Source organism: Microtus pennsylvanicus, chromosome 13 (assembly GCF_037038515.1).
Source record: "Microtus pennsylvanicus isolate mMicPen1 chromosome 13, mMicPen1.hap1, whole genome shotgun sequence".
Taxonomy (NCBI): Eukaryota; Metazoa; Chordata; class Mammalia; order Rodentia; family Cricetidae; genus Microtus; species Microtus pennsylvanicus.
This window is the reverse complement of record NC_134591.1, coordinates 77,201,663-77,217,597: the sequence shown is the minus strand read 5'-3', so window position 1 is coordinate 77,217,597 and position 15,935 is coordinate 77,201,663. Positions and strand designations below refer to the sequence as shown.

General features: G+C 47.8%; 1 protein-coding gene across 4 annotated transcripts in view; it reads right to left on the bottom strand.

The window, feature by feature from the left end:
* The window catches only part of Clstn1 (calsyntenin 1), a 67,815-nt gene extending 52,661 nt beyond the window's left edge, over positions 1-15,154 (bottom strand). For 2 of the 4 annotated variants that reach the window (XM_075946234.1, XM_075946236.1), the window contains exon 1: positions 14,858-15,097. In XM_075946234.1, the coding sequence (XP_075802349.1) occupies positions 14,858-14,948 (91 nt within the window). In that variant the 5' untranslated portion in view covers positions 14,949-15,097. Of the gene's footprint in view, positions 1-14,857 lie in introns of all 4 variants that reach the window. The other 2 variants (XM_075946233.1, XM_075946232.1) reach the window with 2 other exon arrangements.
* Between the last annotated feature and the right edge of the window lie 781 nt (positions 15,155-15,935).

The following is a 15,935-nucleotide window of genomic DNA, read 5'->3' as shown; positions in this document are numbered from 1 at the left end:
AATACATAAATATAAATACAGTGTAGTAATTATCAAAAATATTTCGGGATTGTGCTGGGGTTTGCGGCGCATCACGCCCTCTGCACTCTATGTGCTGCCATACAGTTCGTGGACCCGGCTGGAGACTGAAACACACAGAGACACACAGAGACACGGGTCATCCTTGAAACCAGAATGCCCCTTTACTGTGTACCAGAGCCGCTTATACAGAGATTCTTAACTGATAGCCACGCCCCAGCCAAACGCACCAGAAACCACTCTCCTGCCATCAGGAACTTCTGAGGGTCTCGTGCTCAGAGCAGCTGAAGGCTGTCTCAGAGCAGAGGAAAACAAGTTGTTTACCAGAAATTCAGGATCAGGGCTTTGCACTTGAAAGCACATGCTCTAATATGGCGCTACTACACTCCCAATTGCACCAGAACTTTTTGCTTTTTTTTTTTTGGTTTTGCTTTTTTTTTTTTTTTTTTTGGTTTTTCGAGACAGGGTTTCTCTGTGGCTTTGGAGCCTGTCCTGGAACTAGCTCTGTAGACCAGGCTGGTCTCGAACTCACAGAGATCCGCCTGCCTCTACCTCCCGAGTGCTGGGATTAAAGGCGTGCGCCACCACCGCCCAGCTCTTTTTGCTTATTTTTAAGTTTTTTTTTTCTATTTACATGTATGTTTATGTGTACCATATACATGCAGGAGTCAGTGGAGACCAGAAGGCGTCAGATCTCCTGAAATTGGAGTTACATGTAGATGGAAATTTCTGTCCCGCCTGGTCCTACAGCTGTTCAGTCCCAAAGAAACATAGAGGCTTATATTAATTATAAACTGTTTGGCCTGTTAGCTCAGGCTTATTATTAACTAGCTCTTTCAACTTAACTCATAATTCTTATTTATGTTTAGCCACGTGGCTTGGTACCTTTTCTCAGTAAAGCATTCTCATCTTGCTTCCTCTGTGTCTGGCTAGCGAATGCATCCCTGCCTTTTCTCTTCCCAGAATTCTTAGTCTGGTTGCCCCATCTATACTTCCTGCCTGACTACCGGCCAATCACCATTTTATTAAACCAGTATGAGTGACAAATCTTTACAGTGTACAAGAGCGTTATCCCACAGCAGTTACAGATGGTTGTGAGCCACCGTGTGGGTGTGAGAAACTGAACCCCAGATCTACAGCAAGAGCAGTAAGTGCTCTTAACCTCTGAGCCATCCCTTCAGCCACCTCCATGTTCATTCTTAAGTCTGCTAGTCCTGAGCTACAAAATCACTGATAAGAGGTGACTTCTGCTCTGGTAAAATGTGTGAGCAACAGGGTTTCTGAAGTTCCTTTTACTTATAGAACTCCAGCAACCGTGAGTCAGAAGCTGGGGGGGTGGGGTGGATTTTGTTATTTAGATAACTAACTTTTTTTTTTAATTTAAGGGTCTTAAGTCCCTAATGTCCTAATGCAATACTATCCAAGGTACCAGAGCCTGTGTAAGTGGGCAGGCAAGTGTCAGCTTTACAACCAAGGGCTGTCACACACAAAGGGTAGGACTGGAGTAGAGCACAGTGAGGCAAAGCCAGATGCAGGGGATGTTGTCGAAGCAAAAATAAGGCATTGGCCTTGTCGAGGGCAACACCAAAACAAAATGCCCAGAGCTACCAGTTCACAGCCCTTCCCATGAGCACCCAGGCAGGCTTCTGAGGGTGGATCTGTCCCGGGGGAAAGCCAGATGCCGAGAAATCTCAGAGGATTTCTCAGAAAATAAAGCCAAGAGCAAACACAGACTCCATTCATCATGAAGCACTTTACAGTGAAAGCACCCACTTAAAGGCTTGCAGGGCCTGCTGAGGCCAGATAGACAAAGGTGAGAATTTGTTATTATTGACTGAGCCAACTCAGTGGTCCTTGTCCCACTGCCACCACCTTCCAAGAGAAAGGGAGGTGCATTGGGGAGCAGCCTGCAGTGATCAAGAATGCTGGCTGCTTTTGCAGAGGACCCAGGTTTGGTTCTCAGCACCCACATGGTGGTCACAACCTTCTGTAACTCCATTTCCAGAGGGCCCTCCAATGTCCTCTTCTGGCTTCCATAGGCACTGCATGTATGTGCTGCACATATATACATACAAACATACAGGCAAAACTCCTACATATATAAAATAAAAATTAATGAAATACCAGGCATGGTAGTGAACATCAGTAACCGCAGTACTTGGGTGGTCGTGAGTTCGAGGTCAGCACTGGCTGGATGAGATCTATAATACAGCTCACAAGCAATGCCAGGCCTGAGGGCCAGAACGCCACTCTCTCCTGCACTCAGGGGGCCCCTCGTGGTTAATGAGGAGCACAGTAAGAAGCAGCAAGCGAACCCCTGTGCCGCAGAAAGGCCTCTGCAGACTGCGCTCTGCACTGTCACCCAGCAGTCAGAGGCAAACTAGAGGTGACTTACCCCAGAGGGACAGCGGCTGGAGTGAGTACACTCTGGACGGTATGCTCCAGTCTCTTGGGGGGGGGGGTCTTTTCAGGAGGTCCACACCTTTGCTTAGGTGGCTCCAGTCTCTTGGGGGGGGGTCTTTTCAGGAGGTCCACACCTTTGCTTAGGTGACTCCAGTCTCCTGGGGGGGGGGTGTCTTTTCAGGAGGTCCACACCTTTGCTTAGGTGGCTCCCGTCTCTTGGGGGGGCTCTTTTGGGAGCTCTACACCTTTGCTTAGGTGGCTCCCATCTCTTGGGGGGGGCTCTTTTTGGGAGGGCTACACCTTTGCTTAGGTGGCTCCCGTCTCTTGGGGGGGGCTCCTTTCGGGAAGTCTACACCTTTGCTTAGGTGGCTCCCGTCTCTTTGGGGGGCTCTTTTTGGGAGCTCTACACCTTTGCTTAGGTGGCTCCCGTCTCTTGGGGGGGCTCTTTTTGGGAGGTCTACACCTTTGCCACGGTGTGAGGCTGAACTTTCCTCAGCTATTTCAAACAGAACAGACTGGATAGAGAATTCAGCTCACTTCACAATCAGAGACTAGAAAACAAACCAGGGCCACTCTTCTGACTAAATGTTAACTATTTGTTTTTGGGGTGCTGGCATCAAACCCAAGGACAACTGCATGTCAGCAAGTGTTTTTTTCTACAACTGAGTCACATTCCAGCTCTCTAAACTCTGTTTTAGGGAAAAGAAATGAATGTGTTAAATGACCATGTGGTGGCGTTATTATTACTGTCACTATTAATTTGCTCAACTGGTCTTACTTTTGATTCTTTTTGTTTTGTTTGTTTCTTGGCTTTTTAGTCCTGGCTGTCTTAGAACTCACTGTTTACCAGGTTGGCTTGGAACTCACAGAGATCCTCCTTCCTCTGCCTCCAGAGTGCTGGGACTAAGGGCATGCGCCACCACCAGCCTTCTAATACAGTAAATACGCACAGAAACAAAACCGTGTTAACATAAGTTCCTTAAAATCCTTAATTAAGTCAGAGAATGGCCTAGAGTGTAATCCTAGTACTCGGGAGATGGAGGACTGGGTTAATGGTCACCGTAGGCTACACTTGAGACCAATTTGTCTCAAAACAGGCACACCAAGTTCTGAGTGGAGGGGGATATGAGATCACAATACAGGAACCCGGAAAATTGGTAGCGCAGGCTCTGCTTCTCCCCCGAGTGATTATCACACATGTGGCTTGGTCTGGTCTCAAACTCCTGGGCTAAAATGATCCTCCTGCCTCAGTCTCTGGAGTGCCAGAACTATAGGTGTGTGCCACCATACCTAACTCTGGTACAAACAGCAAATGAGCCGCCTGCCTCTGCCTCCCAAGTGCTGGATTAGAGAGTGAGCCACCACGTCCAGCACTGCAGCGTGTTTTCAGTGAATGGCTTCCAGGAAAGATAACAAAGAACATGTACACCCCATTAAGAATATCTCAGCCAGGCAGTGGTGGCGCACGCCTTTAATCCCAGCACTTGGGAGGCAGAGGCAGGCAGATCTCTGTAAGTCCAAGGTCTACAAATTGAGTTCCAGGACATTCAGAGCTGTGTATCAGCTCTGTAAAAGCTTGTGCTAAAATCTAGATTATTTTTATTTTATGTCCATTGGTGTTTTGCCTGTATGTATGTCTATGTGAGGGTGAGAGATCCTCTGGAAATGGAGTTACAGACAGCTATGAGTTGCTATGTGTGCTGGGAATTGAACCTGCGTCCTCTGGAAGAGCAGCCAGTGCTCTTAACCCCTGAGCCATCTCTCCAGATCACACTTTAAATGTCTTTTGCATTTATTTATTTTTATTTACTATGCACGTGCCTTGTCTGCATGTATCTGTGTGTGTGTGGGCATGCATTGCTGCAGAGGGTGTTGGATCCTGCCTGAGTCTGGAGTTACACACAGTTCTTAGTATGGGTGCTGGGAACTGAGCTCAGGTACTTCTGCAAGAGCATCGCTCCGGCCCCCTTCCGAGATTTATTATCAGGTGTGTGTGTAAGTGTGCACGAGGTGCTGCGTCTGAGCGTGGGCACGTGAGTGCCATAGCCCATGTGTGCAGCTGGAGCTGGCTCTCCCCTTCCACTATCACGTGGAAGGGCCAGGGTCGCCCAGGCCCCAGACTCCGGTCAACAGGCTTCTGCACAAATGTTTCCACCTGCTGAGCTATCTGGCTGGCTCTAAAACACACTTTTTATCTTTACGCTAGTGAAATACTTCTACAAGAACAAATCTGATTCTTATAGATTAAATAATTTGGAAAACCCAAGAGACAGTTTCAAACAGCCACTCAAGTTGAATTCTTTAGTACAAACAATTAGGCAAGTTTGATCAGTCACTAGTTTATATAATATTAACAGTTCCTGAAAGACATGTGAAGTGGCCCATGCCTATGGTCCCAGCCTGGGCTATATACAGCAAGACCGAGGGTCAGAAAGGGTCAGAAAGGGTCAGACAGTCCCCATAGTGGACACAATACCTGCCCTGATCAAGAGCTGCAGCAGGAGGCTCGTGCACTATCTCTCGTCTCTGCCTCCATTCACACTAGCAGGCTGCTGTCCACCCTTGACCCATCCTCCACAAGCAGGACTCTCCCTCCCATCTCATCAGCGCACGTGATGCGCAAGTTTCTGGCTCCAATGAGGTGCTGCTGTGTGTGACTGAGCCGGTTTCCTACAAATCTCCACTCACGCTCACTACAGGCTGAGGGAATGTCAGTGGTCAGTTGGCAAACTCCAAGGATTTTGAAACGTTAGAAATATAAAGAAATAAAATGAAATGTGAGTTTCAAGTTGCTGTATTCGCGGATCAACAAACGGCTGGACGAGTGACCTTCTGGGTCATCTTAGAATCACCCCTAACTGTGGTCCGCATGTGCCACCACACGGCTTAAAAGAGGTTTAAATATATCCAATTCATCTAGGAAAAGCGTTCATTCTTTCCCTAATATGTGTGTGTGCACAGGAGTTTGGGGGCATCCACCTCAGCAAGATGTGGGGGTCAGGGAACAACTTTCAGAACTCGAGTCTCTCCTTCCACCACAGGAGTTTGGGGGCATCCACCTCAAAAGATGTGGGGGTGAGGGAACAACTCTCAGAACTTGAGTCTCTCCTTCTACCACGTTTCTTTCTTCTTTTTTTGATTTCAAATAAACATTGAATGTAAAAAAACAAATGTTTCTTTTTAAACTTAACTTTCTTACATCTATTGCCCCATTCAAATGTTCTATCATCTTATATGATATCTTCAAAATCTGTTATCAAGGATACATATAGAAAAGTTTTTTTAAATAAATAGAAACAAAGGTATTTTTCAGCTTTTATTATAAGATGACATAAAAAGTTTACTCAACAGAAGTAATTTTATTACTAATTCAGGGGAGGGAAGTCACCAAATTTTTTGTGCAGACAATGCTAGCCTTCTTTTAAGCATTAACAGCATAACTGCTTAAGAAATGACATAAGCAACAATTCTACAACTACATATTCCCTAAAATAATCTACTTTTTTCTTTACATATGTGCACAGCTTTAGCAAATTAAAGCCCAAGAGAAATGTTCAGAACCCAGACCCAGCGGCCAACCCTGCAGTGAAGTCAGGAGAGCTTCCCAGCCAGGGCACCAGCAGCCAACACTGCAGCTCCCTCTTCCCTATATTCTAAACACAAAAACCAGAAACTAAGAACTTAATACACAAATCACAGCCACACTATTTAAACAGCCTCACAGTTAAACACATCATAAAGATGTGAGAATCCAGCTCGGCTCTCCAGGCTTGTGGGGCAGGCACCTTTACCTGCTGAGCAGACCTGCTCGCCCAACAGTTAAGGTTTTTCTTGTTGCATTCTATCTTAATATTATTTATTTTACATGTATGAATGTTTCGCCTGTATGAATGTATGCATACCATGTACGTGTAGTGCCCCCACAGATTCCCCTGAAACTGGAATTATGGATGGTCATGAGCTGCCTGAGCACTGGGAACCGAACCTGGGTCCTCTGCAAGAACAGTCAGTGCTCTTAGTCCCTGAGCCATCTCTCCAGCCCCCGAATTGTTTTGCTTTTGCAATACTGAGGATCTAGGACCTTACATACACAGTGTGTGCTCTAGCACAAAGCCACACTTGAGCCATAATACTTATCATTTTTATTTATGTGTATGTCACACGTGTGCCTGTGCGTGAAGGAGGTCAGGAGAGGGCATCGGATCCCCGGAAGCTAGAGTGACAGGCAGTCGCGAGCTGCCTGGCTAAGATTGCTGGGAACCGAACTCAGCAGGTTCTCTGGAGTAACAGCAGCAATGCGACTTCACTGCTGCGCCACACTGCAGCCCGGGGGTGTTTGTTTTCTGTCTGAGACTTTGAAGTACTAGTTACTCCTGGGTTAACCAAGCACAGGCACTCACACACCTGGGCACAGCCCTTTTAAACCCTTGCCAAGCTTTGCTTGGGAATCACACACAGGTGTCAACAGCTATTTAGAGAATCTCAGATCAGCCCTCACCAACAGGGTTTATAATCCACCTTGAGGATTTGTGAGATACCCTGGGGGCTCAGGCACAAAGCCGCCAGTCCCCACTGCCAGTTCCCGCCCCACTGTTCTTCCACACACTTTACCCAGAGGAGACCAGAAAAAAAAATTAGAGACACGTCAGCGCACACTGCTCTATTTCTTTGATAAATGTTTGAAATGCATGGCAGGGAAAAAAAAGATGAGGGATTAGCTGGGAATTTTAATTACTGTCATTCTAGGCACTAATCCTGTATGCAATTTGAAACTGGCAGGAATTAGCCATCGTACTTAAAGGTAAACACAATCTGTTTGACCCAGGGTTTTAATCCCCCCAAATCACGCATCAACCCCACCTGCTCTCACTGTCTCTGCTGAACTTAGAATAACATGGCTCTGACAAGGTGCTGTGCACACAAAGAAGGGGCAGCCTGCATCCTGAGGCTACTGAAGAATAAAAGGCCAGAGTCTCCCCATGAGGCAGGAGGCGGGCATCAGCTGGGAGCATCAGCCGGGAGACTGCGCCCTAGCCAGTCCATCTGAAAGGCTGAGGCAGGAGTACTGCTAAAAGCTAAAGGCCAGCCTGAGTGAGAGTGTGAGCTCTAAGACAGTCTGGGATACATAGTAAGACTCTGTCAAAAAAAATGTGTGCAGTATACACACACGGGTGCGGTTTGAGCTGTAGAGTACTTGCCTAGCAAGCACAAAGTCACACTCGAGTGTGAGGGGTATGTGTCTGTGATCCCCAACACCCTTAAACTGGGCATGATTAACTAGCATGTGCCTGGTCCCAGCACATGGGGCACAGGCAGAAGGATCAGAAGTTCAAGGGTTATTCTCAGCTTCTTCGTATGGAGCTGGAGGCTAGTCTAGGCTACCTGAGACCCTGTCTCAAAAAATTTTTAAGTACTGGGAAGAACTTAGAATATTTTTGTTTCTTTCATTTTAAAGAGGTATTAAAGATGGCATTTATTCTTACTAAGTTTCAAAGTACATTTGATTCTAAAAGCATCTCTCTAAATGTTTGTACTAGGGTTAAGATTGGGTAAATAAGGAACATTAATTAAAGAATAAAATCAACGAACCAGACAAAACAATTTTCTTTTCAAACCCAGTCTTCAATTAGCATGACAAAAATATAATGAATGAGCTATTGTCATTGTCTAAGCTACCTGTAGCCTAGGAATTCATGTGGCATTTCCAACCCCTTCATGAAGTTCGGCCCTTCATGAAGTCTGCATGTGTCCCCAACATAAGCTGGCTCCATCGCAGATCACCAAACATGAGAACCTGGGAGATACTGGGTCACAAAATGTTGTGGGTCAGAGCGACAAGTGACAAAGAGTCTCAGGCTGAGATGACGCCAAGATAGGAAAGATAGGACTGGGTCCAAAGGAAAGCAGAGCATGAGAGAGGCTTTGTATCCAGAGTCCCATAGGTGCACACAGGCTGTCTGTCCGAGGGGGTGGGGGACCGGCTGCGCTAACAGAAGACAATGCCTTCAAAGTTCCTTCCAGCTCAGTTCAAAACCTGGGGCACAAACATGAAGGAAGGAATTGGTTAGGTGAAATGTTTCTTTGCCCCATTAAGAAAAAACCAGCAACCTCCAACTGAAGAACAGACGACTGGGAATGTCTGAGCAGAAAACTGCTCCCTTGAGCGACTGTGGAGGTCACAGGACGCCGCAGCCTCTGAGAAAGTCTGAGGTTAAACAGTTAAACATAAGGAGATTAAGCAGGAGGTTAAGGCTGGGCAGTGGTGGCGCGCACCTATAATCCCAGCACTGGGGGTGGCAAGTGACATCAGGATCACAACTGCAAGGTCACACACGTAGTCAGAAGCCAGCTCAGGAGACTGTGTGCCACGGCCCGGCGGCTCAGCCTGTGATGACCGTGCCTGCTGCCTGCTGCCTGCTGCACTAGCGGGAGGTCCCGAGTTCAGACCGCAAGCCCCATGGAAGAGCTAGGTGTGCTCAAGAAAGTCTGTGAACCTACTCCTGGGGTGGAGAGAAATGGAGACACTTGGATTCGCTGACTAGCCAGTCTAGCCGACTGGTGAGCGCTGGTTCAGTCAGAGCCCCTGGATGAAAGTATAAGGACAACGGAGGAGGACACCTGATGTCAACCTCTGACACAGATAGAAACGCACACGCAGAGTTTATGGCACATGCATCTCCACAGCACTGTTTCAAAGGGAGTTCTGGGAGGTAGCTCAGCGCACAGCACTCGCCTAGCAGGCACAAGGTTCCATCTGCAGTGTGATTACTTAGTACTTAATTAATTTTTAAATGGTTATAGGAAACAGAGGTCTTCTTTCGACCTCAACTCTGCTCAGAGGCTGAGTGGTGACCTAGCATGAGCATGCATGAGGCCCTGGGTTCGGTTCCCAGACCCAAAAGCAAAAGATGAAGAAAAGAAACGCGTTAAACAGAGAATCTGAGCACAGACTCAATGGGCGTTCTTTGGACCGAGAAGCAGCCTGATCTGAAACAGGAGACTGAGACAATGCCCACCCGACCAAAGAGGCACAGAGGCAAACACGGGCCTTCTTTTGGTACGCTGCCTGCCACCAGCTTCCTGCTGGGGTCCGGCATGGAAGAAAGTTGACCTTCAATGCATTTTTACAGGCTTTTAAGACACTTCATATCCAGTTACTTTGAAATAACTGAATCTTTGCTGAGAACCTTTTAAAAAAAAAAAAACACTCAGCAAGGCGTCCTGTGAAATTGCCCAGTCTAATAATATCATCCTAAAGCTAAATGATCAAATGAGCGGAGCCATACCTAAACGCTGCAGACAAAGGGCAGGTGAAGTCTCTTCAGGTAACCTGTCCAGGACGGGGCTGTCCAGCATGAGGCTCCCACCGAGGACCTTTTGGGAGCCTCTGTTTGTGTCTAAGGACCCCGTGGGGTCTGGGTTTTTTAACAATGAAAAACATGACTCTGCAGAAATCACCTCCGCCAGACAAGAGAGCATATTCCTCACCTACATAAGCTGTATTTTATTTTAAATTTCCATTTGCAAACGTGGATTTTGTTTGAGAAACTCTGCTTCTCCCAAATCAAGAAAAGCAAGGTAGAATGTTCTGAAGCCTCAACTAGAATAGCCTGGAGCTCACTACATGGCCCAGGCTTGCTTCAAACTCGTGGCAATCCTCCTGCTTCACCCTCCTGAACTTTATGATGACAGGTATAAGTCATCATGCCTGGTTTGTTTCCATTTTTAAAAAGGATTTATTTACCTTTATTTTTTATGTGTTTTGCATGCATGTATGTTTGTGCCCCCATGTGTGTGCAGTGCCCCTGGAGACCAGATGAGGGCACAAGATCCACTGGAACTGGAATTAGATAGTAGTGAGCCACCAGGTGGGTGCTAGGAACCAGACTTAGGTCTCTGCAAGATCAATAAGCCCTCGTACCCACTGAGCCATCTCTCCAGCCCTGCTTCTGTTTTTAAGGGTTTTTTATATTATATTTCTTTATTTGGTGGGAGAGCTTGTACGTGTCACGACACAAGTATGGTGATCAGAGAACTACCTGCAGGAGATGGAGGAACTTAAATCAGTCTTGATGACCTCACCATCTCACCAGTTCTGTTTCAGTTCTTTCACGTGAAATAAAATTCTATCAAAAAATCACATTTTCCTGTCTTAATAATGAAAATAATGGAATTAGTTTATCGTTTGCAACAGGGTCTCATATGGCCCAAGCTAACCTCTACCTGTCTCTGCAGCCAAGAGAGCCCTCAAGGCTCTGACTCTCCTGCCTCTACCTCCAAGTGCTAGGATTATAGATGCGCATGATGGCACCTGAGTTGCAATAATTTAGTGCTGTGAAATTTCACTTATCTCAGGTATATCATTTTAAATATTCAGACTTGTTTTTAATAAGTTTACCCCATTATTGAAACATGTTACAATTATAGCATTTTCTAAAAAATAAATAAATAAAAAACAATTATAGCATTTTCTGATTTCAATATAAAAATGCTGTATTTCACAATAATGTCATTTTAGGCCATATTCTTCATATCTAAAATACGAGTTTTTGTTTTGTTTCGTTTTTGAGACAGGGTTTCTCTGTGTAGCTCTGGCCATCCTGAAACTCACTCTGTAGACCAGGCTGATCTCTAACTCACAGAGATCCACCTGCCTCTGCCTCCTGAGTGTTAGAATTAAAGGCGTGCGCCACCATGCCCAGCCTCGAAATGAACTTGTAATCATCCTATAGAAAAGCAATTTCTATGAAACTGTTTGGTTTTGTCTCTCTCCTAAAGTATATGGTCAAAGAATGAATTACCCCTAATCCAGTACTCCAATTAATCAAGCTAAAGACTGAAATATGACCCACTAAGAATTAGTAATGTTTTCTTAATTCTTCTACATCTACAGATCCAAATAAATAAACATGTTAGATTAAGAACAATAATTCTATATTGAAATGGCTCCTTTGCTTCAAAGTTATTTCTGAAAACCTATTTAACAAGAGCTAGCAAGATGGCTAAAAGGTATGCCTCCTTCTCCCAAAATAATAAACAAATAATGTAAAAAAAATTAATGAGGTAAATGCTATGCAAAACTGAACAAGTGAAATAGAGAAAGGAAGACTCAGGGAGAGAGAGAGAGAGAGAGTATCTCAAGGGAAAATTCAGCTGTCAAACGGGACAGTGAAGAAGGGTTAGGCGTTCCTATCACATGCTTTACTCTTGGTATTTGATTTTGAAACAAAAAACAACAACAACTAATACTTCAGTTTTAGGCTGTGAGAAGTCTGTGTGAAAATTCTGCTGAGCAGAGAGCCAGGGCTGCAGAGAGAAACCCTGCTTCAAAAGCAAAAAAAAAAAAAAAAAAAAAAAAAAGGAAAAGAAAAGAGAAAGTTACTTGTTTTGTTTTGTTTTGGGAGACAGTGTTTCTCTGTGCACCTTTGGAGCCTGTCCTGGATTAAAGGTGTGTGCTGCTGCCCCCGGCTACTTGATCTTTTTTTAATTAAAGTGAAATCCTATAGTACTCTAAAATAAAACAACTAATTAGCTAGACTGCTGTAACCTCAGCAGTAGGAAAGAGCCGGAGGGAAGCCCCATGAGTTCAAGGCCATCCTGGTCTACAGAGCAAGCTCCAGGCTACCGAGTGAGACTACCTCAAAGATGGAAAAAGAAAAAGAATAAAAGAGTCTCAAGACAATTAATAATCCAATGCAATTTATATTAGGATAGCTATCATTTTCCCTCTAAGTTTGCATGTGAGCTCAATTCCATTAATAATTTTTCAAGGCATATGGAATATGAATAGTAGCTTACGCCATTCTGCCTGGCAACATGAAATGAACTGGAAATATGGTCCAGTAAGTAGCAGGGTACCTGCCCAGCCCAGGCAAGGCCCTGGGCTCTGTCTCCAACACCAGCATTGCTGGGAGGACTCAGATGTTAACTGAAATAATGAATCTACAGAAAACACTGCCACAACTTGGCTATTTACATATAAAACTCATTTGTAACATTTTGAACTGAAATTTTTTTATTAGCATGTCATGGAATATTCATGAATGGGCAAGCGGAAAAAAATAAGAAACAACAAATGCAAAAGAAAAACTGATGTTCAAATGTTTTTATTTTGAAGACTAAGAACCCCAGTGGACCATAACTGCACCAGGGAAAAGCTAGAGAAATCAGATTACAAATGACTCACTCAACCCAGTGGAAGCTTCCCCTTCCTCACAGCCGGTCTGCCGTACGGCGGACAATCAGCTGAGATGATACCATAGTTCAACCAAAGCCATTAAATGGACAGTGGACGTAGGTATAGGAACAAACTTAAAAATCACAGATTCAAAAAGGCAGGGTTTACTGACAACTAAACCAAATATGACTTGAACTGTTTCTAAAATACCCAACCTAAGCACTTTTTTTTTTAATGTATGGGGTTTTTCCCAAAACTGACTTTTTCCCCCATCATATATATATATATATATATATACATATATATATATATATATATATATCAGGCTTCAAACATCATTTCAAACTTGGCTTGATGTAACTTTTAAAAAATCCAATGCAGCCTAATTAGATACTTAGTGTCGAGGGGGAGCTGACTTTGACAAGAATGGACAGAATGTTCTAAATGAAATAAAAGCAGTTTTCACAGTTTATCGCCCTCTGGGTGGCACACTGGAACAAAGGATGCCTTGGCCTCTTCTGCCCTTTAATTTGTGAACACGACTTTCCAAAGTCAGGCAAAGGAGAAAAAGCAACCTTTATTTTAAAGCTTGCAAAGTTATAATGTGACCATCTCATCCAGATTTCTATTAATCCACTTCTCCCAAAGTTCTCTTCATTACCAAAACACACACTCGAAGAAAACAGATTCGAGCATCCTATAGACTATTTACCAAGAATACTTGAAGATCAGGGCCCAGTGTTTACAATTTCAAGTTCCACTCAAAAGCCTTTATCTGCAATGCGTAAGTTTCTTGGTGGCAAGCTCAGTCAATATCCGAAGGCAGGTAAAATGTTTAGCTAAGTGGATGAATAATTGCAATCGGTTAACAAAGAAAGACTATTTGCCACCTACAATCCTAAGGAATTAACTAACGGTGCTTCTGGTTTCTGTGGTGGTCATACAAGCCTTGCACATTGCTGTGAGTAAAGCTCAAGCGATGAATAGTTGGCTCACACCCGGTGGGTGAGAAGTGGTCACAAACACCTTCTCGATTTCGCCTTTGGGTAAAAGGGTGGGAAGGAAGCCGAGTTTTCGCCTCTGCTACTTCGGAAATCACGTTTAAAGACTTGGAAAGGAGGCGGAGAGGGGCTAAGTCGTGGTGTCCACCTAGCTGCAGCAGAGAACCGGGATCTCGGGAAAGGGGTGCGGAGGAGTGGATTCTTATGTAAGCACACACCAAAATCCGTGCGTGCATCCCCAGGCTGATGCACTTCTGAGCACCCAACACACGTACACTGCATCCCACCCAGGGGCGCACCCCCCAGGCTGAGTTCGCTACCGGAAAGTGGGCTGACACCCCCCCCCTCTGTGCGTCCCCTGATCTCTCAGATCAACACCTCCACTACCCTGGGGCTGCAACCGGGACGGTCCAAGGCCCAGGTGCCCCGCCTGGGCATAAAACTGGCTTCCTCAGGCAACTGCAGCGCGCGCCTACGTTCTCCGCAGCTCAGTGGCCGGCTCTGCAAGCCTGAACCTGACCCTCCGGAGCGAGCCCGCTCCGTGCTCTGCACTCAGCCCGGAGCCCCGCACCCAAGCAGTCAGTCCCACATTCGGGCCAGAACTCTGCGCCCCAATAACATCACGTCGCTCGGCACCGATCCCTGGGCGCTGACACCATTCCCGCAGTAGGTCCTGCACCTGTGCACCTGATAACGATCTCCGCGCTGGGTCCCGAACCTTGCCGGATACGACTAGCGCATTCGAATCCGTACATCGCCTGTGCACTCGGACCTGGCACCGGACCTGGGCCCTGGCACCATTCCCATACTCGGACCCAAATCCTGCAGCCCTACACGACTCCTGCACTCTGTCCCCACCTTGCACCCGGTCACTACTCACGAACTCGGACCCAAACCCTGCTCAATACGATTCGCGTACTCGGATCCGAACCCTGGGCCTTGGCAGCATTCCTACACTCGGACCCGAACCTTGCCTGATACACTGCGCGCACTAGGACCCGAACCCCGGGCTCTGGCACGATTCCCGCACCCGGCCCAGAACCCCGAGGCCCTGCACGACTTCAGCGCTGTACCCACCTTGCCCATAACCCAGCAGCCCCGCATGACTCCCGCCCTCGGGCCCCACCTTGAACCGGGGATACGGCTCCAGTACTCGGCCCCGACCCGAACCCCGCAGCCCCGCATGACTCCCGCGCTCCGCCCAACCGTGCACCCGGCTATGGTACCCTCACCCGGCTCACCGCGCCCCGCCGCTTACCTCGCGCGGCCCAGACCCCGCCACCGCACAGCAGCCCGGCCAGCAGCAGCCGGACGGCCGGGGCCAGCGCGGACGCAGGGCGGCGCAGCATCGCTCGGGCTCCGGGCGCCGCGGCCGGCCCGACGCGGAAGCGGCAGGGAGGCGCGCGGGACGCTAAGAGGGGCGCAGACAGCGAGGGGCCCGGCGGCTGGGCGGCGCGGCGAGCACCGGGATGGGAGCAGCAGCCGCCGTGCTGCTGGGCCGCGCGCGCCCTCCCCTAATCGGCTGCGCTGCGCTGGAGGCGGCGGCTAAGATGGCGGCGGCGCTCTCTCTCGGGTCCGGCGAGGGTACCCGGCCGGGGGCGGGGTGGCGGCGGGCGGGCGGGGCGGGGAGGGAGGGAGCGAGGGAGGGAGGGCGCGCGCGCACGCTCCCCGCTCCGCGGGAGCGCGAGCCCACAGGCTGAGCCCGCGGTGCGCGCCCGCGGGGACGCGCCTAAGAGGATGGGCCCGGGAGCAGCCCAGAGGGACCCGCGGGGACTTGCAGGACGCGCCCCCTGCCCGCGGCCGCCCCAGAGCATCCACTCCTCCTCCTCCCCGCGGCGTCTCTGGACGCTACACCTGGAAACCCCCCCTAAGGCTCCTAGCTACCCGTGCCTCGGTTCTCGAACCCAAGGACTTGCCCTTTCACCCTCTAGGTTTGCAGATCCCAGGACCTCGGAACTCCAGCACCCGGTCACTTGAGCAGAGCAGTGTCTCCTCCAAACACCTCGGTGACCTCCTCTGCGGAGCGGAGGCAATGAGCGGAGCTTGTGGGGTCGGGGAAAAGGTTTCAGGGACACAGCGCCCCCCGCCCCCCAGTGCATTTGGTAAACAGCCTAGGGTGACTGCTGGACTTGTTCTCCGGCTCCAGTCTGGGGGTTTGGAAAGGGGCTGTCTCCAGGGAGTCCTGATTTACCGAAAAAACCTTTTGTGGCTTATGAGCTTGTAGCGCACTGAGTACGATGTTAAGGAGCCTTTAAGAATATATTGGTCCAAAAGAAGGGCCCCTTCTGTGCGCCTCTACGGGTTCTCTGGGGTCCTCCCCCTTTCCTTGTGTCCTT